The sequence below is a fragment of the Thermobia domestica genome, chromosome 1 (assembly GCF_964235325.1).
Source record: "Thermobia domestica chromosome 1, izTheDome1.hap1.1, whole genome shotgun sequence".
NCBI classification, from domain to species: domain Eukaryota; kingdom Metazoa; phylum Arthropoda; class Insecta; order Zygentoma; family Lepismatidae; genus Thermobia; species Thermobia domestica.
The window spans coordinates 386,362,122-386,386,779 of record NC_137454.1 but is presented as its reverse complement, the minus strand read 5'-3'; the positions used below and the strand labels follow the sequence as shown (position 1 = coordinate 386,386,779).

General features: G+C 35.6%; 1 protein-coding gene across 1 annotated transcript in view; it reads left to right on the top strand.

Annotated features, from left to right (window-relative positions):
• The window catches only part of LOC145665041 (8-oxo-dGDP phosphatase NUDT18), a 29,923-nt gene extending 5,491 nt beyond the window's left edge, over positions 1 to 24,432 (top strand). Inside the window, exons 3-6 of the mRNA XM_081732286.1 lie at positions 6,907 to 7,027; positions 12,211 to 12,442; positions 14,052 to 14,157; positions 23,289 to 24,432. Coding sequence (XP_081588412.1) covers positions 6,907 to 7,027; positions 12,211 to 12,442; positions 14,052 to 14,157; positions 23,289 to 23,534 — 705 coding nt within the window. The 3' untranslated portion in view covers positions 23,535 to 24,432. The remainder of the gene's footprint in view (positions 1 to 6,906; positions 7,028 to 12,210; positions 12,443 to 14,051; positions 14,158 to 23,288) is intronic.
• The last annotated feature ends 226 nt before the right edge of the window (positions 24,433 to 24,658 follow it).

Genomic DNA, 24,658 nt, shown 5'->3' with positions numbered 1-24,658 from the left:
TACGTGATATTTATAATTAGACATTATACTTCCCTATAAAAACAGAAACATGCAGAAATGGTTTTATGAGTTGATTTAATAAACATGAATTGTGGGTTAACAACAAATGAATTGGCCAGAATGATTTTAGATGTTGCCAGCGGCCCCGATTTCTGTATAACTTTGGGGATGGGGCTTTCCTGTAAGTGCGCTTCGTTGTCAGATATCCAAGTCAAGGACCAAATGAAGAAATCCAGATCCTCCGGCCCCACTTAGCCCTGACATCGCCACCCACGGTTGTTGCTACATTTAGTTTGTGTTTATCAACCCATTTCCACTTCTCGCAATGCTATTAACATGAAAGGAATTCCTATAGGACAGAGGTTACACCAAATTAACCCTTTCCCTTCGAATTTGTTTTGACACAGCAAGCTGTACAGCTCGGATTTATTTTGACATATACCCAGTACTTGAGTCGGCCAATACAAATACTCGTAGCACCCATTTAGTTGGCTTCTGTGGGTTGTAGCACTTAAAAACTATTCTCCCTTTGAACCCCACTGTACTTTCACCAATGCTTACATTTTGCCCTGGCACTAAAAATTCCCAAAACTTGTTGCCAAGATGTTCAAGATGAAAAGTAATCTTGTATGTTTGGTTTAGGATTTAGTGCCATATTTAGTATCACACCCAAAAATGCCTTCAGTTCAGGAACTGCCATGTCATGCCAAGTGGACCAAATGGACTTTTTTGTAGTGGCATTTGTATGTTAGACTTAGCATACCTGTTTGTTTCATTTGTAATTTCCTCAAGCAAAGTGTCACTAAAAAATAATTGGAAAAATTCAATTTCTGTAGTTGGCCTTCCAACAACTGGTGGTTTATACCCGGAATTTGCTGTGAAGAGTATTTTTAGAAAGTCTGCATCATTATTACCATAGGGAGTCCAATTGTCCCTTGTCAACACATCACCTGTCACTTGGTCAACATTTTCATTGGAATCGGAAGATTTATCACCACTACTTTTTTCACTCAAACTATCATTATCTAAATATTCGCTACCACTATCACTGAAATCGGTATCTGGAGCTTCGAAAACACCTTGTATATCTTCGTCTCTCACAAATCCAGCCATCTTTGGTCTTTGTTTACATTTGTATATAGCTTTTCATTTGTTGAAAACTGGCAGGAACAGCCGAGTAAGGAGTTGAATAGACGGCCGAAAGATGGCAGAAGTTGTCGACTAAATCATACAAGCGGGGCTCTGTCGACATGCGAGTAATTAAAGCGTCAAAATTAGTGCGGGGTAGCCCCGACATACGAGCGGAAAGGGAAATCTCGAATGTCGAGGCTCTCGCTGCATTCGAGGGGGAAGGGTTAATCAACAGTGTTCTTTTCCAAAAATCAGTTCACTTTTTATGATGATCTTGAAGAAAGTTTTACCCATGGATAAAAGCGTTTCCTCATATTAGCTTTTCACAGTGTCAACTACTGCATCCTTTTTCCTTCTTAAAAACCCTGATTTTTAAAGTCCATTTTCATTTTCGGGATAAATAATAGTTTGATGAATAAGCTAAGTTACTAGGAATGCAATGGATATACCCGATTGCAATGAAATGAGCTGAGCGAGCTTAAACTACGTAATCATTGCATTCCTAGTTTTCACGCGCAGATTGTAATTGTTGACAAAAAAATCGCGTGAAAACTTTTTCCCCATGTTAAGTCTATGGAAGCGTTTTTCGGTGATTATTCCTCGATGGTACATCGGATTTTTGATTTCGACCTATGTTGTCACTCAGCACGACATACTCTATCAGCGTGCTAAGTTTGGTTGAGATCGGCCAAACGGTCTAGGAGGAAGAGTTTTTCGGTGATTATTCCTCGATGGTACATCGGATTTTTGATTTCAACCTATGTTGTCACTCAGCACGACATGCTCTATCAGCGTGCTAAGTTTGGTTGAGATCGGCCAAACGGTCTAGGAGGAGTTCGCGGACAACCAAACGGCTAACCCGAGTATAAGAGCTTCGCTTCGTTCAGCTCAACAAGGTTATTTATTTATTTAAATAGATTTATTGGCATTACCGGCATCTACATTTCAAACATCTTAAATTCATCACATATGAGAGATGACGTCTCTCGGCGAGCACACTATCCGCGGAATGGGACGGTATATTGATGGAAGGAAGCAGCCAGGGACTTGTATGTTAGGTTCCATCTCAGCATTTGCCTGGTGTGAATGAGAAAAACCCATAAAAACTCTCAGTATGGTTGTCCTGAAAAATCTGTTACACTTTTTCGACCGAGTGATTTCATCCCGGGGACGCTTGCACCGAAGACGAGAGCGTTAGCGTCAACGCCACGTGGGGCCACACTAAGTCATAAGTATAAGGTAGATAATGAAACACTTCATAGTTGAACTGAAATACTTCTAAAGATGTGTTAACGATTACAATGCTTTAGTAGTTTTAATGTTTGTTTAAAATAAATCAAAATAAGAATTTTGTTAAAACTAAAGACATATTTTATTATTTATTTTCAGACGTTGTTGAGAAATCACATCAGGTCACCACAGAGGCCTATTCACCAATACCCGGAAGAGAATTTAAATCTTACCTTAAAACAAGTAAGAGAAAATTGTATGAAAGTAAGAGAAGCAAGCCGTCTATATGGAGTTCCGAGGACAACATTACAAGATAGATTACATGGAAGAGTTCCTGAAAAACCTCGACAAATGGGACCCGATACAGTCTTGACGAAAGCAGAGGAGAGTAAATTAGCTGAATGGTTGTGTGATCTAGCGAAAGCAGGTTTTCCAAGAAAAAAGTCTGATGTTCTTGATACAGTCGGTAAGATCGTGCGGAAAGATGGTAGAACAACCCCATTTAAAAGCGGAACTCCAGGAAACAAATGATATTATGGCTTTCTTAAAAGACATCCTTTACTGTCTCAGCGAATTCCTGAGGGTTTAACAATGAATCGTACCTGTGTTTCAGAAGAAAACATACGAAAAGAATATCTAACAGCAATTGATGCAGTAGATATTTTAGAAGATCCTACTAGAATCTTCAATGGAGATGAAACATCTTTTAGCATGTGTCCTAAGACCGGGAAGGTTATAGCTCCCAAGGGTTACAGGAATTTGTATGAAATGCAAAGAGGTAATGAAAAGGAAACAATCACAGTGTTGCTCGTATTTAGTGCTGATGGTCAAGTTATTCCACCTGTTGTAGTGTTTCCGTATGTAAGACCTCCACGAGATGTAATTGAGAGTATGTCTGAAGACTGGTTTTTAGGACGATCAGAAACCGGATGGATGAAAAGTGACATTTTCTTTGAATACATTGTTAATGGAGTCAACAAGTGGTTGACTAATATGAACATCAAAAAGCCAGTTCTGCTCTTAGTAGATGGACACAAAAGTCACGTTACGATGAAAGTCAGTGAATTTTGCTCGGCTAACGGAATTATTCTGTATGCTTTGTATCCTAACTCGACACATCTGTTGCAACCGGCAGATGTCAGTGTTTTCAAAGCTTTGAAATCGGAATGGAAAAATACGGTCCGTAAATGGCAAAATGAGAATGTAAATTCTGTTCTTACAAAGTCAAAATTCTGTCCCCTTTTAAAAACAGTATTAACGAACGTATCTTGACCAGAGTTAATTCGTAATGGATTTAGAAGATGTGGAATTTTTCCTTTCGATGAGAATAACGTGGACTACTCGAAATGCATAACATCTCTTGTGAGAACACTACAAGCACCAGCCCATACTATTACATTAGAAGCTTTTCATAATGCTACAATCGTAATAAATAAGATTAAGGATTCACTCCAAACTCGAAATGTTGATGCAAGTGTAGTTTTACAAGAAATAGAAAGGGAAAAGAACCAGCAGTATCCAAATCAGCCAAATGCTGCCAGTATCCAACCAGAAGAGACAGCCATGTTTGTAAATTCTGATTTAAACGAAATAGCAGCACCTGCAAGTACCCTCAAAGACCTGCACGAAGGAACGTATACAGGCACAGTTGAAGGAGTTCTTGAAGAATTTTTGTCCGTTTTAAACCCTTCTGGTATTTCGCAAAGTATTTCTTCTGCCGTAGAAAGCGAAAATACTTCAATTATTGCAATTGAAAGTGTAGATCAAATTAGTTTCACTTTGATTAATCTTTCAGAAAACGGTGAAGAACAACCTAATACAACGAACGAAGATCAAAATTCATCATAGAGTTCTCTTCATCCAATTGTGAGCAAGAAGAGACGTGAAGATTCTGTTTCTCCTATATTTTCCGAACATCTTTTTTTGGACAGGACCCAATCTTCGCAAATCAAAACGACCCCGTATAAATGAGAAGTCACCACAGGTTATTTCTTCAGCTGCTTGGAGAGAATTTATACGCAATAAGGAGGCAGCAAAAACATCACAAGAGGAAGCTAAAGCAAAAAGAATAGAGGAAAGACAGAAGAAGTTAAGAAAAAGCAAGAGAAATCAAAGTAGGGGAAAAGCATCCAAAAGTCAGCACGTGGAGAAGAATAACTTTTCTGAAGATGGTTATGCAGATACATCTATGGATGGTCAACAGGAAGGCACAAGACATAAATTATGTACTGAGGTGCTCTACAGTGATGCTGAGGATGATCCTGAAAAAAATATAGGGTGTGACAAGTGTCCGAATTGGTATCATCTCAAATGTACAATTTTAAAAGAATTTTCTTTCGAAAGTGTCCTTGACAAAGAGTTCTTTTGTCCAGATTGCTCGAACAGTACAAACCGTGTTTCTTAATCTGTAGGAAAACAGTGTTTTGTTAATCAGGATACACACTTTTGTTTTATATTTCTTTCTTAAAAAAAAACGTTTATACATATGAGCGCGTTTAAACATAATAGTATAACTAATGTAGAAACAAATTAAAATACTTGTGTTGTTATTGATATATGTTCCTAAAAAGATCAGACCTTGGATGTGTGTGTATATGTTATCATAGAAAATTGTATTTTTATATGTCAAGTTACTACTTTTTGAAAAATGTTCAACCCCTGTGTTTCAGATGTAATTGTAGGTTTAAACTGTATCGTATTAGTTAAAAATGTAAAATATTTCTGTATCATATAAAAATATTCTTTGAAAGAGAATTACTATGCCTTTGATAAGTATCTATATTACTTCAGAGTAACAGAAATTACTTTTGTTCTCTATGGCCGACTACTAGAGATGAAATGGTCGAGAACTGGATTTAAGCGGCCGATTATTGGGAAATATTGTCTTTTTTGCTTTTAAGGCATTAATTTTGGTTTCAAAATAATGTAACTGAAAAATTGTGTTGCTTTAAGTACATAGTAAACAATGTATTACACTAGGATACGTAAGATTTGGTTTGTAGAGAGTCGAAGCACAACACTTCTAATTTTAGTTATCAGTTATCTGGCCGACTACTGGCGAAGTTACCCTATATATATATATATATATATATATAAGGTAAACGCACCTGAATTCGACATACCTGTGTTTAAATGTTGTGAAGTAAGCGTAAGATGTCATCCCTGCAATCGTGCATAGAAGTTTCAACATTATGAGAGTGTCTTTTCTCGTGTCAAAAGCGCGGTTAGAGTAGATGAGTCATATGCATGGAGAAAAGTATTACAATATTATATATATTTGTACTCAATATCGTCTTACAATGTTTCTTTTTTTAAAGCTTTTGTGGCCAGTTTTATAAGCTCAAATGCTTATTAGCTTATGCACATGTGTTTAAGGTGCTGATATACATCACTTTGTGCACAATACTATTGCTCATTACACTCATATTCCCAGTATCCTAGTTTTATTTCACAAGGGTCAGTCTGGAACATAGAAATGTCAGTCCGGAACATGGCTTATAAATTTACTATCTCTGTTATTATAAATTACCTTCATACAAGAAAATTATAGTGTAATACTACACGTGTCTTCTGTAATTTGTGATATATCAGTACTTTCAAAGAATTAAAATGATGAGTTGTTTCAGATTGAAACTAAGGTTGCAAAACTGTCAGTCCGGAACAGTAACTTCAATAATTAATTTCTATTTAAGCACTGTCATTGTAGAAATTGTATCCTAGTCGAAATTAAGGTCTTGAAATGCCTGATAGCTAAACAAAGTTATAGCATCCTGGAGCTTTTATTTCAGCGAAGATATTAATTGGAAGTGCAACATGTGTTCTGAACTGTCAGTCCGGAACACCAGGAAATGCCCATCAAACACCAAAATTACACATTATTGTGCGATACTTTTTTTAGTGACCGTTGTATATTCACTTTTATATCCGTATTTACACAGGAGCCCGGTCTCAGAGCGGCATATTAAAAACAGATTGAAGTATGGTATGAGGAGAAAAAAAAGTTCCAATGTTGGTATCAGCGCCACCGAGTTCACTCGTTACGACGCTAGAAAAAGCTGAGTGTATTGCTTATTTGCTGCTAGCGGATCCGTACAGTGGCGGAGGTGGGGACAAAATTTCTTGGGTTTAGGGACATAAAATATCTAAATAGAGGGTATGCTCGTGGGTATGAAACTACTTATTGTAATAACCTAAAATTCTGATCATGGAGTAGTGGGGCCTCAAACTATGATCTCCGACTTTCCGAATGTGTGTTTTTGTACCAATTGAGCTACAAACTACACCGCACTTGTGTGTTTGATGGTTTCTTTCTTAGCTTCCAAGGTGGTTATTGGCTGATTTAAGCCACTAAAGCTAGTTTACAATATTCTTAACTCTCAGCAATTACAGCCCATTGATCTGGAAAGTTGGAGATAATTGAATCGTCGGCAGTTCATTCACCAATTTTTCTTTCCAGTAAGTTGGAATACTTCCGGTTTGCAATTTAAATGTACACAACAATACAGGTTAATACTATGTATTTACTTGGTGTTACTCTTTGTGCAGGATGGCGTTAAACGAGAAGTACTGGAAGAAACTGGCCTTGATGTAGAGCCCACCACATTGTTAATGGTAGAAAGTGCAAGTGGTTCTTGGTTTCGGTTTGTTCTTACGGGAAATGTTCTAGGTGAGTATGCAATGATTCTTTTTTAGGTTTACAAGAGAACAAATCAGTTACTTTAAGAAGCTTTAAATGTGATTCAAGTGTAATTTGTTCATTGAGCTTCTTAACCCTACGGGTGAACAAAACAGTTACTTTAAGAAACTTTAAACCTAATTTAAGTGTAATTTTTGTTCAGTGAGTCATTTCATTACAACGTATAATTTGGCAGAGAGTGCATGAATATTGTTTGATATTAAATACATACAATAATTCGAGGAAAGCCCTCTTCGCTGTTGCAGTGCTGAAGCCCAGAGTTCAATTCCCAGTGGGAGAGCATCGAACGCTTTATAGTGGATCAAATCCCTTTTAACTGTATGTACCTTTCTATATAGCTCCGTCCCTGGTTCGATCCCAGCTCGCGCCAAGTGAACTTTGTGATGTGCGTGGGTTTCCTCGGTGTTCTCCCGTTTCCTCCCACTTTCTTCATTCCACCATTTCATTCATTTCTCATCATCACTGTCTCCTTTAGCCCAGCCGGCATAGCCGTGAGACGAAAAACGTAAAGATTTCTATGTAACTCCGTTGCGACAAAATACGTAAATACAAAATCAATTAGAATCAGTTAATTAGTAGTTCGAGAAATTTTACAGAAAACACATTTGATTTATTTTATTGAAAAGAAAAAAGGATACTGTTACAGTGGATCTCATGTAAATAATTATTCCTTGAGTATATATTAGTGAAAGGAGGGAACAACCGAATTTTTTACATACCAGATCTAATGTAGATGCGAATTCAATAACGAAGAAAGAGTGAAAAAAGTGAATGACTAGACCGAGACTCGAACCCGGGATGTTTGGTACACTGTGCCGGTGCGTTAACCACTACGCTACCCAGTCCCTAGTCCCAGAACAGCCATACACTTTCTTATTTATTTATTTATTTCTTATTTAAAATGGCGGAGTTAAGGCATAACCTTTTCTTCCACTCATCCATTTACATTTTTCTTGTACAGTCGGATGTCATAATGGTTTTTTTACGATGAGAATAAAAAGGATATACACTTAGGTACGTTAAAGAGTTACCGACATACAAAACAATACAGAAAATAAAACATGAAAAGTGAAAATGAAACTCATTATATATAAAATAAACACTAAAATAAACAAGCGACAATGCTGAAGACATGTTAAACTATACAAGGAGAAACAAAGAAATCAATCTTGATTATATATAACGTATAAAATACATTCCTATGATTGACTATGTATAGATAAAATGATGCACATACTTAAGTGATTGTGTATAATGTATACCTTCATACACATGTATCAGAAGGGAATAGAAGAGAAAATAAGAAGAAATAGAAAGAGAGAAAAAAGAAAAATGAACAACTGCATGGTAACGCAAGGAATAGTTTCGTAACTTTTTTTTTTTTTTAACTGAAGACCTTCATTAGAAAGATATTCTTTAAGCCGACGTGCATTACTCCTAAAGTGGATTAAAAAAAGAAAATTCAATAATACATGAAATAACAAACCGTCAGAAAGTTCTTCTCAATATATGAAGACTGGATTGTCCAAGCACAGCAGCTAAGCTGTGGTTCAGGCCATATCGTTTAATTGGAGTACACCGACTTCAGGAGTAAGAGAGTGTATGGCTGTCCTGGGAAGCGGACTGGGTAGCTTGGTGGTTAACACTTCAGCACGGTATGCCGAAGACCCCGGGCTCGAGCTCGGTTCAGTCATTCACTCTTTATGTGTTACTTCCTTGAGTACTTCACATTGAGTTCACTGCATAATAACAATAATAATAATAATAATAATAAAGTATAGATATCTTTTTCTGCATCATTATATTCTGCTAAGTATATCCATAAATGTATCAGTTTTTCGTCTTCCGTTGTAACATATGTAAAGATAATTTAATCTTCTTTTGGTTCATCAGCTCCTTTGTTCTTGCTTGTGTCTTAGTTCATTATATCTTACTGCTGCGAACCTATAGTGCGTTGAAGAGTTCAGGTTCATGTAAAGTTTCAAACATATAGCGATGTTTTTAGAGTAATGTGTAAGAACAGTTTAAATATTAAGCATTAGAATCCTATAATTCGATATTATTTATCTTTGATCCTAGAATATGGGTAAATAAATAGTGGCCATGGATGATATATTTCGTCCTTCAGAATCGGAATTTTTGAAATCACTGAAACAATGTCCGCGCACTATTAATTGTAATTTTACATATCGAATTTCCTATACCGAAATTTAACATACCCTCGCACTAGGGATTTTCTAAAGAATCGCAGATTTAATATGATACAAACTGCATTCCTTCCCTCCTTTAGGGACTGAATTCGTGAAATTACTGAAAGACGTGTTCCGTTATTTTTAATTAAGAGTTTTTGTATTGAATTTCATACCTCCAACTTAAGGGAATACTCACTTTGGTCACTTTCTAAATAAAATTAAACGAAATGAAATCTTCAAGTTTTACGTCTCACGTTTATGCCTGCTAAGCTAAAGGAGACGGTGACGATGAGAAATGAAAGAAATAGTGGAATGAAGAAAGTGGGAGGAAACAAGTGAACCCCGAGAAAATCCCCGCACACGGTGTTTGTCTACCACAGAGTTCATTTGGCGCGAGTTGGGATTGAACCAAGGACTCCATGCACCAGAAGTGAACGCTCTATCACTGAGCCACCGCGACACCACTTTCTAAATACAGGAAGGTGAATTTGAATATTATAAAAATTGATCCGCTTTCTAACTTTACGAGTGGAATTTTCCAAAACGCTGAATATTGAAACGAACTTATGTGCAGGGTTTAATCTCCCCAACTTCAGGGTGGGGGCCGCGGTGGCTCAGTGGTAGAGCGTTCACCTCTGATATTTGGGGTCCCGGGTTCGATCCCAGCCCCCGCCAAGTGAACTTTGTGGTGGACAAACACCGTGTGCGTGGGTTTTCTCGGGGTTCTCCCGTTTCCTCCCACTTTATTCATTCCACCATTTCATTCATTACTCATCATCACCGTCTCCTTTAGCCTAACCGGCATAACCGGGGGTTTTAAAACTCAAAGATTTCATTTCATTTTCTAACTTCAGGGATTCGTGGAATACAGCGTTATTGAAGAAAGAAAGAAAAAAAAAAACTTTTTCCCAACCTAAGATACGTATTTGAAAGGAATACTTTCTTATTTCTTGCTTTAGTGACAAAGGAAGTAATTCAAATTTTTCAGTGAAAACTTCATGTTTCTAGCAAAAAGACAGAACTGTATTACACCGTAATACCTCACATATTGATAGAAATGTATTAGTGGAATTACATTAGTGGAAAGGACCCGAGCTTCAATACGAAAAAAGGAAATATAGACAAAAAGTGGGAAGACGCTATGAACAATTTTATTAACAAAAAATAACGAATCCGCGAACAAAGCTTTTAGCATACCGGATCGTAATTTGTAATGTATAGATGGTTGAGGGAAATAATTACACGATGTTCTACATAGATGCTAACATAACTGAATTTGTTTATTAATGGACTTATACAGAAAGAACTTTACTATAGTTAGGACAACAAAAATGTTACAAAACTTTGTACACATACGAGTTTTTGGAAGGTACAGAATTTTGGGAATATTGACTCATTAAGAGTACATCGTATTTAAAAGCGTTGAAGTTCGTGGTGCTGAAGCGTAGAAAAGTAGACACGTATTTCAGCGAATTTCTCTACAGGTTCCTGAAGTTGAGTATCATTAACCTCATATGTTTTTATTTTACATTGACTCAATAAAGTACATTTTGGGGTCATGTATAATATACAGGAAGTAAATATATTGCACTGAGTCCCACAGAAATGTAGATGCAAAATGTGAATAGCCAACGTCATCAGAATTTAGCTTAAAACATCCCGATAGATTGCGAGATTTAAACTGGAAGTATCGATGAGAATTTTAAGAATGAAATTACTCATCGCTAATTGAACACACAAGGTTAGTATTGTGTTAAATTTATGTGTTCTAGGGGACCGGGGTAGCTCAGTTGTAGAGCGTTCACCTCTGGTGCATGGGGTCCCTGATTCGATCCCTGCTCACACCAAGTGAACTTTGTGGTGGACAGACACCGTGTGCGTGAGTTTTCTCGGGGTTCTCCCGTTTCCTTCCACTTTCTTCATTCCACCATTTCATTCATTTCTCATCATCACCGTCTCCTTTAGCCTAACCGGCATAATCGTAGGACGTAAAACTTAAAAGATTTCATTTAATTTATAATGTGTTCTATGCATTCAATTTGTTGTAATAATAATAATATGGCCTGGGCCTTGGTAACTCTGTCACTTTTACTCTTTTATTATGTGTATATAATGAGAAAATTCGAAAAATAAACCTGGTTTTCCATGTATCACATCCAACATAGATATGAATTGTATAAAAATTCTGAGTGAAAAAGTGCAAGGAACTGTGACAGGAATCGAACCCGAATTTCTGACCTGCTGTGCCATGTGCGAACCGCTATTCTATTCAGTTCGTTTCCTGCACAACCACATATGAGCAGTATGAATGCCCGCCTGAGAAGTGAAAAGTGTTGGGGTGTTTAGGGCTGTGTGAACTAGTTAGCACACAGGAGGGTAAACCGGAAATCCAGGTTGCATTTGCGGCTCAGTTACACCTTTTTTCACTCATGAATTTTTATTAGATTTTTAATCAGCCGTACAGTGTCAAATGTTGCATTTCAATCAGATCGATTTAACAGAAAATTGTAGTAGTAATAGAATATATTTAATTTTCAGATAGAATAGAATAGAGAATAGAATAGAATAGAATTTTCAGAGAATAGAATTTTCAGATAGACGAATTCTGTCCTCTTTTACTCTAAAACATAAAATGATTTGCTTTGTCGTTTCTTTTTATTAGTTGATATTATTTTCTTTCTTTTTCCTTAAGCTCTGTTGGAGAACCAAAATTTAGATAATCCAAGGAATTTAAATGAATTAGGAAACTAGAGTGACTGATCCAATCAGTCAATTTGAATGTGTAAATTTAGGAACATTGTGTTGAAACTACAGCTTGCTTCAGTCAATTTGAAATTTGTGGTAATGTGGATATTAATGATTCGTGAGGCGAGTCGTGGCTCTAAAAACACTACACTTAAGTCCTGTAGTACTTAGGCTTAATTAGATTGAAACTAAGAGACATTTTTTCTTCTCATTCAGGTGGGAAACTGAAGACTCCAGCAGACGCTGACTCAGAATCTCTACAAGCAAAATGGGTGAAGGACATCAAAGAGTTGAACCTTCGGGCTTCAGATATTCTACCTCTCATCAACCGATGTAGGCAGTATTACACGGCGAGGGATGAGCCATGGCATAGTCGCTTGTTGCCTGCTGTTAATCCACATAGAAAATTGCTGCTCAGGCTTGTTATATGTATACGAAAGCGTGCCAAGTAAGTTTTTGTTTGTCTCTCGTGTCTTTGTTATGCACACTGGAGACGCGTAAACAATAAAAGACCCTTGCTGCATTGAAAGGATAATATGTAGTCACGTGGAGATTTTTCTTTCTTTTGTTCTTTTCATTCACTTTATGATAGGCATTAATGTAGAAAGACTAATCAGGAATTTAATATACACAACTTTGAAGCCACAAGAAAGATTGTAGCGACGGACACCAAAGATTCTACCACTCTCTTTTCTTTATGCGCAGAAAATAATGGTGGAACAACAGAAAATACGGCCCCGCGTAGCGTAGTCGCTAATGGTCTCATCTTCCGTGCGAGCGGTCCCGGATTCGATTCCCGGTGGGTACACTCGATCGAAAAAGTGTAACATCTGGAACGTTCCGGGCACGCTTTTCTAACAATGTTCCCATTCCATTCGTTGTCTTACGTGCGCTTGGACTCAGCTGTGATTTGTAAATTTTTTTTTACGGGTGTTTAAATTGAAATTAGGATTAACCTAAGCTGCGTTGTTAAAATACAAAGCTCGGGAATATTACTTAAATGTGAGTAGGTACGTTTGGAATTAGACGACGCTTGTTTAAGATTACTTGAAAGGAAAATGAGTTTTTAGAAAAATGAGAGATTATTGGGTGAAGGGTGGGAAAGAAGGAATTTTGAAGTTACAGTACTTGTTGATATTTTATGGTGTTTGCTTCCTTTTTTAAAACCATGTAGGCGTGTTGATTTTTATGGGTTTGATTAATTTAGCCTAAAGTTAGCAACTTTTTAGACTTGCGGTGCAGCTTGAAAAGCAAGAGCTACGCTGACAGATTGTTTGCAAGAAGGAAAGTTCGTTTTACTGGTTATTTACGTAATTTGTTTGTAGCCACAGGGCTAGAATTTGCTAAAGACTGAAACTGTAAGTTAATAATTTACCGGAGGACTGACTGACTGCGACTTTTTTGGTAATTCACTGCCCGCTTTTGGGTTGACTTGGGTTTTTAAAGATTTAAATTGCTTGTGTTGATAATGAGTTAGGCTTTGTTTGGATGGACACTTTGACGTTAGAGATAGGTTAGATTATTGAAAAAGGAATATTTTTAGTGTTTATTACATAAAAATACACTGACATAATTTGTTATGTAATGCATACAAAATATTTTTTAATTTTGTAAGGTAAACATTAGAAGGCGGAAGATAGCGTTGCCTGAATTTTCAGACGAATAAATTTATTAGTAAGACTTAAATTTTTGTGTTTGTTATTTTTAATACAAACAAAGCAGCGTTATGTAATTAGAAAAGAAAGAAAAAAACAACAGTATGACAATATTAGTGGTAGTTTTTTTATGACGAATAAAGTTTTCCAGCTTTTAGTCAATCAATAGTTTTATGATCAATATTAATTAATGAACAATAAACAGTTATCTTTACACATTCAACACGGGCTGTGCACCATCTAGCCAAACTTTGGTTCCGAAATGATGACTAGGTAAGTTAAGATATTGGTTAGTACGCTATTTTCTTTATTCTGGTGTAACGTTATGTTCTCAATAGAATGATAAGTTAATATGAATAGCACAGATTACTCTCATCATAACTTTTTATTTCTTCCTTTCAGTAATCGAGTGCACGTGCTGTTGTCTGAGAAAACAGAGGTTCATTTGCCAGTGTGTGAAATTCATCCTGGCAGAAGCATCCATTCCACTTTGAAAAAATACATGACAGTAAGTATATATAGTACGTTTTTTTTCTTTACGTAAATCAGAGCGGATATTCAAAAAAGGTTAAATAGTGAAACATTATACTCTACTGGTGTAAATTAGTAACTAGTATCACTTCTAAATAGGCTGACAATAGTGTATGGAATGTATTCCAGACTGTTCCGTAGTAACTTCGGCTAAATAGAGGGATGGTATCTTCAATATCAATTGTAGTCATTTATTATGAGAATGAATGAGTACAAAAGAAACATGCCATATAGGAAAATATACTTAACAATTAAAATAATAACCATAAGTTTGTAAGTTTTTTCAAAATCTTCCGATTTACTTGAATATAAGTTCCCTTTTATTCAAAATCTAGGGCTAAATTCTTGGTAGGTGCCTCTTAATCGAATAATACAGTTTTGGACTAATTAACTAAATCTTAACCAACTCTATAGCCTATGGAATTCGGAGGTTCAATGCCGCGTTCACAAAGCTCTCCATTGAGTTCTATCCTTAGACAATTGGATCCAGTTTCTACTCTGAATTCCTATTTCTGCAAGATCCATCCTAGATATAGAGGTTAGGTGCGAATGTACAGAATAAGCAGTCGCGGACAGACGACAAGGGATGGTCCTCCAGCTTGGGGCTTTGGCGTGAGGCTGAAAAAAAGGGCACTTGTTCAGAAACATTCACAGGTTTGGACAAATAGCAAAGGTACCTGTAGATGCTTTCCAATTATTCTTAATAAGGAAGGAGAACTAAAATAATAATTTTGTAAATTTTGACAATTTTAAAGTTTGATTATCGATTGTTTAAATTGTTTTATTTTTCGGTTTGTAACACTGCATGTCAGTTCAAGCTTCAAAATGGATAGAGATCTATTGGTGACTCTAACTGCAAAGTAGTGGCGTATCTTGAAATTGAGGATAAAATGTTGGCATTGCAACATTTTTCGATAGCCTACATATTATATCTTGATATTTGATAATGCATGTATAAATACTGTCTTCGCAATAATCGTGTATCTACTATAAGTTGTAAGTTAATTATTTTACCTGAAGCTATCAAGACCGAACTCAGAAAATAAATTCCGAAGTGATATATCTTATTTTTTTAAAAAGAAAAGTGTCTTAAAATGCAGTTTCATACAGTGTATATTTGAGATATTTTTTGGAAGATTCCTCTCGCAACATCTTCCCTGCATAACCATTCGATCTTTTTTTTTTTTTTCTTTTTTAAATCTTCTGAATAACATATCAAAATTAACGTTACATTTTGAACAGGAATACTGACGCAGGAGGGCTTGAATTTGACATTGGAACTTGAAAATACTAATAAAAATAGAGCTCTAAAACCACATTCCGTAATCAACACGAAGTCTAGGTCACAAATTCTCCTGTACTTTTTTTTTTTTTTAATCCTCTTCTTAGTCTATTGGCCAGAGTGTGTACTTTGGTTCATTGGGTCTCAGATCGAAAGCAGTACAGTGGTCAGATCCCAATTTAAACGTAGATCTCGTTTTATATACGTTCGTTGCTGATGTACGACGTAAATACAAACCAATCAATCATTTGTTTCGTTTCGCCCCACTGTACTTCATCTGTTCTATTTTAGAGGATAATATCTAAAAATATATTACACATCGTTTTTACGGTATTGAAAAAAAAAAAATATTCAAGATTATATTAAACTTAATGTTCAGGTTGCGTTAGCTCTAGCAAAAGAGAAGGAAGACAATATAATAAAGTTATTATCTATCATCAGAAGATTTCCAAATTCTTGTTTTGTGGCCAACCAAGAAATAAGGGTTAACATTGTTCAGCTTAATATATATATATATATATTAAGAAAATAAGCAATTAGAACTATCTAAGTTCAAGTTTATAAATTGCATTTGAAATCATAAAGTCAAATTCTCAAGACTAGTTTATTCGTGCCATTAATTAACGATTACATTATAATAGATTAAAAAAAAAAAAATGTGTCATTAAACATTTGCCTCCATCATGGTATCTCAAAGATACTTTATCGACATTTTATATGGAAATATGTTATCATAGTAGTTTAACATATTCGTATTATCAGACATGATTCTCAACGTTGATACATATAGGAAATTCTTAATACTAAAACACAATTGGCGATCCATCCTCTCTACTTCTATATTTCTAAATAAACATCTTAATTGAGCGTTCATTTTTTTATAGTATCCCTGTCGTATATCAAATGAAATACAAATATAGGCCATATCATTACTACTACAACGTCATTCTTTTAACTTCAATTGAATAAGTAGCATTACTACTTCACATTAGCCTATGCATCATTTTCATAACACATATAACGTGGAAAACATTGCTATCAATGAAGAATGAAGTATTTACAAATGTATATTGAGAGAAAGAAAAGAAGACAAAAAAAAAAAAAATCTACTCGACAGGTTCAAACATTAGAACGCCTTTCCAACTATTATTATTTTAACTTATTATTGTTTCTGTTCATGATCAGTTAAGCTTGAAGAGGGATGGATATGCGTAAGGAATCATATTCTAATTGGGGAAGCAAGTTGAGACATATTCCAACGTTACTAGTTTCGATGAGGCAAAATATATGTTTAATGGATTGAATAGGCACGTAATTATCATCATGGCACGTTCAAAGTAAACATCTACCTACCGAAGAAAAAAAAAAAAAAAAAAAAAAAAAACGTTGCACGCGATGATAGTTTTAGAAATAATGATATTAAATCCAAAGGTATGTCCAAATAAAATTTCACCGGATCAGCACAGACCGATATCAACATCAAAGAATACGATAACTCTTAAATTTTCCTAACCTACGATACTAAATATATGTTGCGAAAACAATGTGACAAGACATATGAAAGAGAATTTTAAATTACGAGCATGTTACGAGATACTATGAAAAGGGCACGTCACTAAATACTAAAACACGTTCAAAGTATAATTTTTCCGATTTCACACATATTGCGCATATAGAAATGTATTACAAATCAATATTAAAGAGCACACGATGAAATGTGGAAAGCGCACATACAAAATATATTACGAAATAATATCAAAAGGACACACGACAAAATATGGAAAAACACGTTCGAAGTATAATTGTTACTGACTCTACACTTACGATATACTTCTCCCTAACCTACACAAATGTATTTTATTTATTTATTTATTTATTTTTTTTTTTTAAGGAAAAAAAAAAGAACACGGTAGTATATATATATAAATGAAAACACTCTCAAAGAAATTTCATCATCATTAATATTTACCAACGACATACGTTACGGAGCATTTAATATTCTAACATAAACCGTCAAGTTATCACAAGTGCGTTCAAATGAAGTTCACCCCGGCAAAACAAAATATATCATATGACAAAATAAAAGGCACATATTAGATTTGAAATCACAGGCAAAAATTAAATTCTCTAACCTAACCAAAATATTATGGGACACATCTTTAAATTCAGATTTAACCTACCTACAGACACATATTAGATTCGAAAGCACAGACAAAATTTAATTTCCTAACCTAACCGACATAAATATTCTGGTTCGCACATTTAAGTTTGACCTAACCTAACCTACAGCAAATATTCCACAAAATAAAACATCATCAAGGGACATGCGTTTAACTAAGCTTACCTAACCTAAACATTCAAAGATCTTAAAGTACATTACTATAGAGGAGTGCGTGCAAAGTAAAGGTTTACCGTATCAACACACAAGATTTTCAGGTTCACGTATCAAGTACATAAGATTTCATACTTCGATCATACATGCTTATGGCATGCAATTATAAGTACATGAATGGACTATGATAATGAGCTTGAAAGACACGTGACGCTTTTCGATTTAACTACGCATAGTAATCTTGAAGCACTTCATGATTGAACAAGAAAAACAAAGAAAAGATGTTACCAGTTAGGAAAATTCCACAGATTATGCGAGTCCAATCCTTCCCACTTCTTACACTCCAAAATTGATTCCACTGGATCACTAGTTCGGTACCCTACAAACGCAGGAGACCGTCCGTGTGGCCCATTGTCGTCAACTTCGAAGAATTACATCCCCCTTGCCATCACTATACTTCACCAGTAATGGCGGAGATGATGGTATTTGGCGGCCTTGGGCCTAACGGTGTTCAAATTAATTTTGAAGTCAGGCTCCTCAATTTTTTTCTTTTCCTTTTCTTCTACTTATTCAGGTTGACCAAAATATTAAAAATTTAGACAAGGTTTACTTCCAGAAGTATTTTAGCTATCAAATTTTCCCAAATTTAGAGGAGCCTAACTCAGACCGCCTTCTGTATTCTTTATCTCATGGTGGTGAACTACGTCATCTTAGTCGCGTCACCGGACCTCAATAATCGCGATTTTGATATTACATAATCAACTACGAACTAAAACAAATTTATATGTCTCCTGTTACTATACAAAACTCTATTCAAATAAGCAGCCGTTCTATCTATTAAATGACATTTCATAGTTATCGGAAATAACCACATAACATAAATTTTCAAACTCACCTAGCCACGTCTTGAAAACATTTCCCGTTGCTGTGACGACCGCTGCTCTCACTGTTCAAGCAGGTCGCCATTTGCAAAGTAAATGCCCGCATAGCGATTCAAACGCCCTCTTGTAGTGATAGCCAGAATGAGTAACAAATAAACATCAGAATGAGTAACAAATGAACATCAGGGCGCATAACAAATGAAACACGGGTAGTATCACGTGAATAATTGACAGACATACGTATATGAGGTAAGGTAAAATATAAAATAAATTTGTACTATATTAAACTATGGAATCATTACAATAACGCGAAACAGTTGTAGAAAGAAACAGTTCGAAGTTTTAGTGGTAAATTATTGTTGTGTTTGCGTATCTCATATAAAACTGATCACTTTTCGTGTCATTTATTTCATCTGCAACAAACCAATTAACGTCAAAACGAATCTGAAACGAATCTTTGGAAACACTAGGGTGCAGTATTACAATACACGAACCAACTTTAACGCTGCCTCAAACAACCGGTAAACATTGCAATACGGGTAAACATTACAATCCGGGAGCCAATTCAAATAGAATGTAAACAACCGTTAATCGGTCTGTTACAAATAGACCAAAGTAGTATCAAGATAGCATGTGGAAAACATAAAATATTGTAATGTAGTTATTATATTCGTTTTTTTACATTTTTAAAAACAGATACTAGAAAATTTACTTACTAAATATGTTAAATACAATCAATATCTTATGGAAGCAATAGGTTTTACGTCACTGGGTTGACGTAAACCGTTATAAAATGGGACCTCAATGTTTTTCAGGTAATCACCAAAAGCGCTTCCCCCTCTGCGCGATTGAGCAGAAAGTTTGGAGGTTCTCCATATACTTAGCGGTCAACTTGCCATCTGTACGGAACGTGTTTTATCTCCTCAACACTCTTCGCGCCTACATTCTCTACATTCACAACACTCGACATTCTTCCACATATAGACTCTAAACTAACAATTCGCAGTAAAATGTAGCCAAGAAAATATCTGACGCATTATTCTTAATGTAATGCTATAAATAACCTATTGTACCTCAGGATTTAATCTTATGATACTATTCCTCAATCTCTCATTGATACAAGAATTAAGCTTAAAGAATTTATCAAATATGGTAAGGATCAAGCTCAAAATTTCGTGGTACGTGCCTTCCTAGTATTACAGAAGTAAAAATCGTCCACAGAGAAACATCGCAAGTCGAAAGGAACGTGTTTGAGTCTTATTATACTATATAAAAAGAAAGGAGTTAAATTTTGATGTCAACAACGTTGATTAAAATTGAGATTGTGTTTACGAAGTTCTTTCGTTTACGGTTGTGTTTACGAAATTGAAATAGTTTATTCAAAAATTTAAGTTAATTAATGTCAAACTACCTAACAATTGAACGGATTAGAGGATGGAAGTTCGTGTTACATTTTAAAAAGATCGTTTTATGAAAGTGTTGTAGGTTATTCTTGCTACACTACACTTAATTTAAGTGATTCCTCGTCTTAATGAAGAGATAGAAATTTGTAATATGTATAGTGATTCACTAATAAATGGAATCACACAAACTTTGATCTCAATTTTCTCGAAATGTTCAATTTGTTACATAGCACCTTCATCCTCTAACCCCTTTAATTTTCTTCACGTACACACCTTCGTTTGCGTGAGATTTGGCAAGAGCGACATCGGTTATATTGCATAAAGTTATTTGCGAACAATTTATGTACTTTTTTTTTTCAGTTTGTTTTTATAGATCATTTGTCTGAATAAATGTCGACTAAAACTAGAGGATTCATGTTATTCGTTTCAAAATCTTTTATCGTCGCAAATTCTGTCGAGGAATTTGAAGCTTGAAATATATAAAACGATAATCATGCCTGTTGTAGTATTGTATGGTTGAGAAACATGGTAGCTTACTCAAAGGGAAGAACGCAGACTAAAAGCATTTAAGAAAAAAAGGTCCTAAAACGAATATTTGGACTCAAGAGGAACGGGAATGGGGAGTGGGGGAAACTTCGTAACGAGGAACTGCATAATTTTTACCGTTTACGAAACATTGTTAGGATCATCAGGTCTAGAAGACTCAGGTGGGTAGGTCATGTAACCAAACTGAAAAAAGTATGAACGCTTTGAAAATTTAAACTGGAAGTCGTATTCGAAAACGAGCATTAGGAAGACCTAGGCCCGGATGGTAGGGCAATATAAAGATGGATCTCACAGAAATAGAAATACAAAGCAGAAACTGGATCCAATTGGCTAAGGACAGAAGTCAATGGAAAACTTTTGTGAACGCGGCATTGAACCTCCGGGTTCCATAGGCCAGAGAGAGAGAGAGAAAGTTTATCTGACTGATGAGAACATATTTAGTTTATTAACCGTTTTCCATTTTAATGTTTGGTATTGGGAAAAGGAAATTTGTGAGTTTTTTTTTTTTTTTTTTTTTGTTGTTGTTGTTTGTTTGTTTGTTTTTTTTTTTTTATGTGTTAATCGTTCATCAAGTAATATCATAAGAATTAATACTGAGATACAGTATAACATTAAGTTACACACACAGTTTTCTCTCTCTCTGTCTCTCTGTCTCGCTCTCTCTCTCTCACATGAAGTGTGAGAGTAAGAACACTTTTGACTCACGGCATAGATGCTTTTATGTACAGGTATTTGAATTATGTAGTGTTCGTAAAATACAGGGCTATTCAAAATGATCTTCCCGCTTACAAGCTTTAATAATTTGTGTCACCTAATACTGGCAAAGCTGATGTATTAGGTGACAGCAACACAAGATTACAGCAAATGAAGACAGGAAAGCCTTTTTGTATGTTAAATTTTCATAGTAACCAGTCTCAAGTCTTGCAACAATGTCATCCGATATGGATAAAACTTCAGTCAGTATGGATAATCCTTCACACAGCTGCGGTATCTGCAATTCTCTGCTTGCTTTCACCGTGGATTTCTGTGGACTTCTCATGAAACTGGCCTGAACTTACTCCACTGTTTTTGCACTTGGCGATGGACGACCGGGCGATTTCTTCTTGTAGACACATCCTCTTACTTTAAGATCGAAGTACCATTTACGAATACCTGCTATTAAGTTCTTCTCCAAATTTCGTTCTAAAACTTCTTTGGACACTAATAACAAACTGATTACTATGAAAATTTAGCACACGAAAAGCTTTCTTGATTTCATTTGCTACCATCTTCTGTTACTGCCGTCCTAGTGGCGAGCTGTGTAACTAATACATCAACTTTGCCAGATACTGAAACTTTTTGAGTTTCTCTTTGATTTGATATCATTTTCATGAATTACTTGTTTATAAACGTGAGTTATTAAAATTTGTAATCGAGAAGATTATTTTGAATAGACCTGTAATACCTTGATTTCAGTTGCTTGTGGCGCCGAGTCTGTTTTGTCTATTTACTTAGATGAGGTTACCCTTCTGCTCATAGATAATGGAAAGCTATATACAGATGAAAGTGATGATTCCTTGAGCACTATACATGGGTGAATTGGTTTCATTAGCCATTGCTTGGACTGAAAAAAGAGAAGGAAAAGAAGTGAGCATGCGATTAAAGTACATTGTACGAGGAAGAGTCTAAATATAAGTTTCCCCTCTTGTTTCCCGCAACAAAGCAAACAGCAGTTGGGAAAACAAGATAGCACGCGTAAGACACCCAGACACAAGTGGGTATCGTTCGACCGCGATCCTACTTATTGCGTCGTCGCGGCGCCTGCGCATAGCGGAGACAAGTCTCTCAGTCTGAGCCTGTAGCTACGAAGAAAAGGAACCATCACTTCTGCGCGGTACTGTCACACCCTGTCCAAATTGGGGCGATTCGGAACAAGCAGCCTGGCTTTCTGACATCTGGTGTTCTGTTGTTGGATGACAATGCGAGACCACACTCAACGATGACAACGCAAAATCATATTGCAGCTCTTGGGTGGAAGCGCCTTGCGCATCTGCCATACAATCCTGACCTCGCACCCAGTGATTTCCATCTGTTTCCGGCTTTAAAAAGAAGACTCTCGGCGGCAGGCGCTTTGGAAGCAATGCTGAAGTCCCAGAAGCTGTTCGACGCTTCTCTTGTGTGCAGAGCCCTGAGTTTTACCTGGAAAGGTTTTTGAAGCTTATAGACCGGTATGACAAATGACTGAATGTACGTGGTGTGGGAAAATAAATTTACGTCTGATCTTTAGTCACACGCTTTTTTTTTTTTTTTTTTTTTTTTTTTTTTTTTTTTTTTTGTCTTGCATCTCCACCTTTGTCCACAGTCGCCTGGGGAACTGCCAGCATGCTAGTCCCCCTCGTACATCTACAAGTTTGATCACGTAGTCACATTTTTCTTCAGTTCAAGGAATTCAGAGTGTAATCATTTCATTTGTGTATAGTTTTCCATAATCTATAAGTAGGAGAAAACTTCATCATATGAAATGTTTCAGCAGCTTACTTTTTTTTTTTTTTTTAATCGCAGTGACGGGAATGACAATGGTTCGTTGAAATAGGGTTGTCTGTGAAATACTTAATCTGAGTTTATAGTCTATTGTCCTTTAATGTAGGAGATTAATTCTTTGCAATTTTGCTGTTTGATTAAAAGGAAATCTTTGGAGCGGACCTGCCCCCTCATAGGCCTCATGGTGTATTAAGTCTTGAACACAACGGAAAGCCCGAAGGAACGCATGATGGTCTGTGTCTTACGCTGCTCGTCTCCATTCGCAGTGCTTTGGAAGAAGTGGGACTTATTGACAAGTATACGTGGTTAGAAGTGGCAGCAAATCTTGGGGAAGAATTGCTGCATAGGCTAGCTAAAAACATGACTGTCCCCTTAAATGTAATTCGATGAAACAATATGTGTTGAGTTCTTTCCAAATTGATGGAAGGTGTTACATTTCTGAAATGCCATTATTATAGTTTTATTTCTATGACGTATACTTTGTTAAAAACATTCAGGTATATCTTTTTTTCTACTGGTATTTTTTTAAAAAATGTTTTTGTTTAGTTTGTTTAGAAATATCTATATATATACATCTTGTTATATTTACAAACATTTTTTAATATATATGTTAAAAGTATTTTGTAAATATGTTTGTTTTTGTATTTAGTTTCGCGTAGCTAGTGACAGATTTATCTACTAAACGATCATACAGATAGCTATTCTCTCTATTTTGGTGTCTGGCACACTAAATTTAATTAATCGGTATTTTGATAAAAATAAATATGTATGTACTAAGTAAATCTAATGTATTATAGCGTTTCAATTGATAAAGCCATATGTATATTATTTTTAGTTGGTTGAGAAAGTCGTAACAATCAGTGGAAGTTTATACGGTGATTTTTTAAAAAATAATGTTTGTTTATATGATTTTACATTTGTAAATTCAAAGGGTAGAAAGTACTGGTATTTTCTACTATACGGAAGTTTTTCAATTTTTTAAAAAGAAAATTCGGTAATGTAATGGTGGAATGTAGTCACTTATTTTAATACAAGTGGAAATTAACTATTTATTAATACAATATTGTTTTCAAATGATTGTGTTTTATAGCAATAAATTGTGAATATGCACAAGTATATTGTTAAGTAGTATTTGAACAACCATTGAATATATATGTGTGTGTTTTGGAAAAAAAAAAAAAAAGGTCAAGAATCGCATCAGGAATGCGGAAGAATGTGTTAACAGAGCATCAAATCCAAAACCAAAAGTTGACTCGATCATTGCTTAGTCCCTGTTCCAGAGATCTTTGCTTTCATTACGCCTTTTGGTTTAGTAATTTTCGGTAACTCGCTCATTTGTGAGACTCTTTGATCCGTGTTAAGAGACGGGTCCGATGGACTTCTCAAACAGAAGATGTACACTCATGTCCAAAATTGTTGTCGCATGTCTATAAATATGTTGTTGTAGTAATATAATTTGATAACGAATTCGCCCGGTATTTCTTATAATGTTAGTATGTGTATAATCGGCCAAG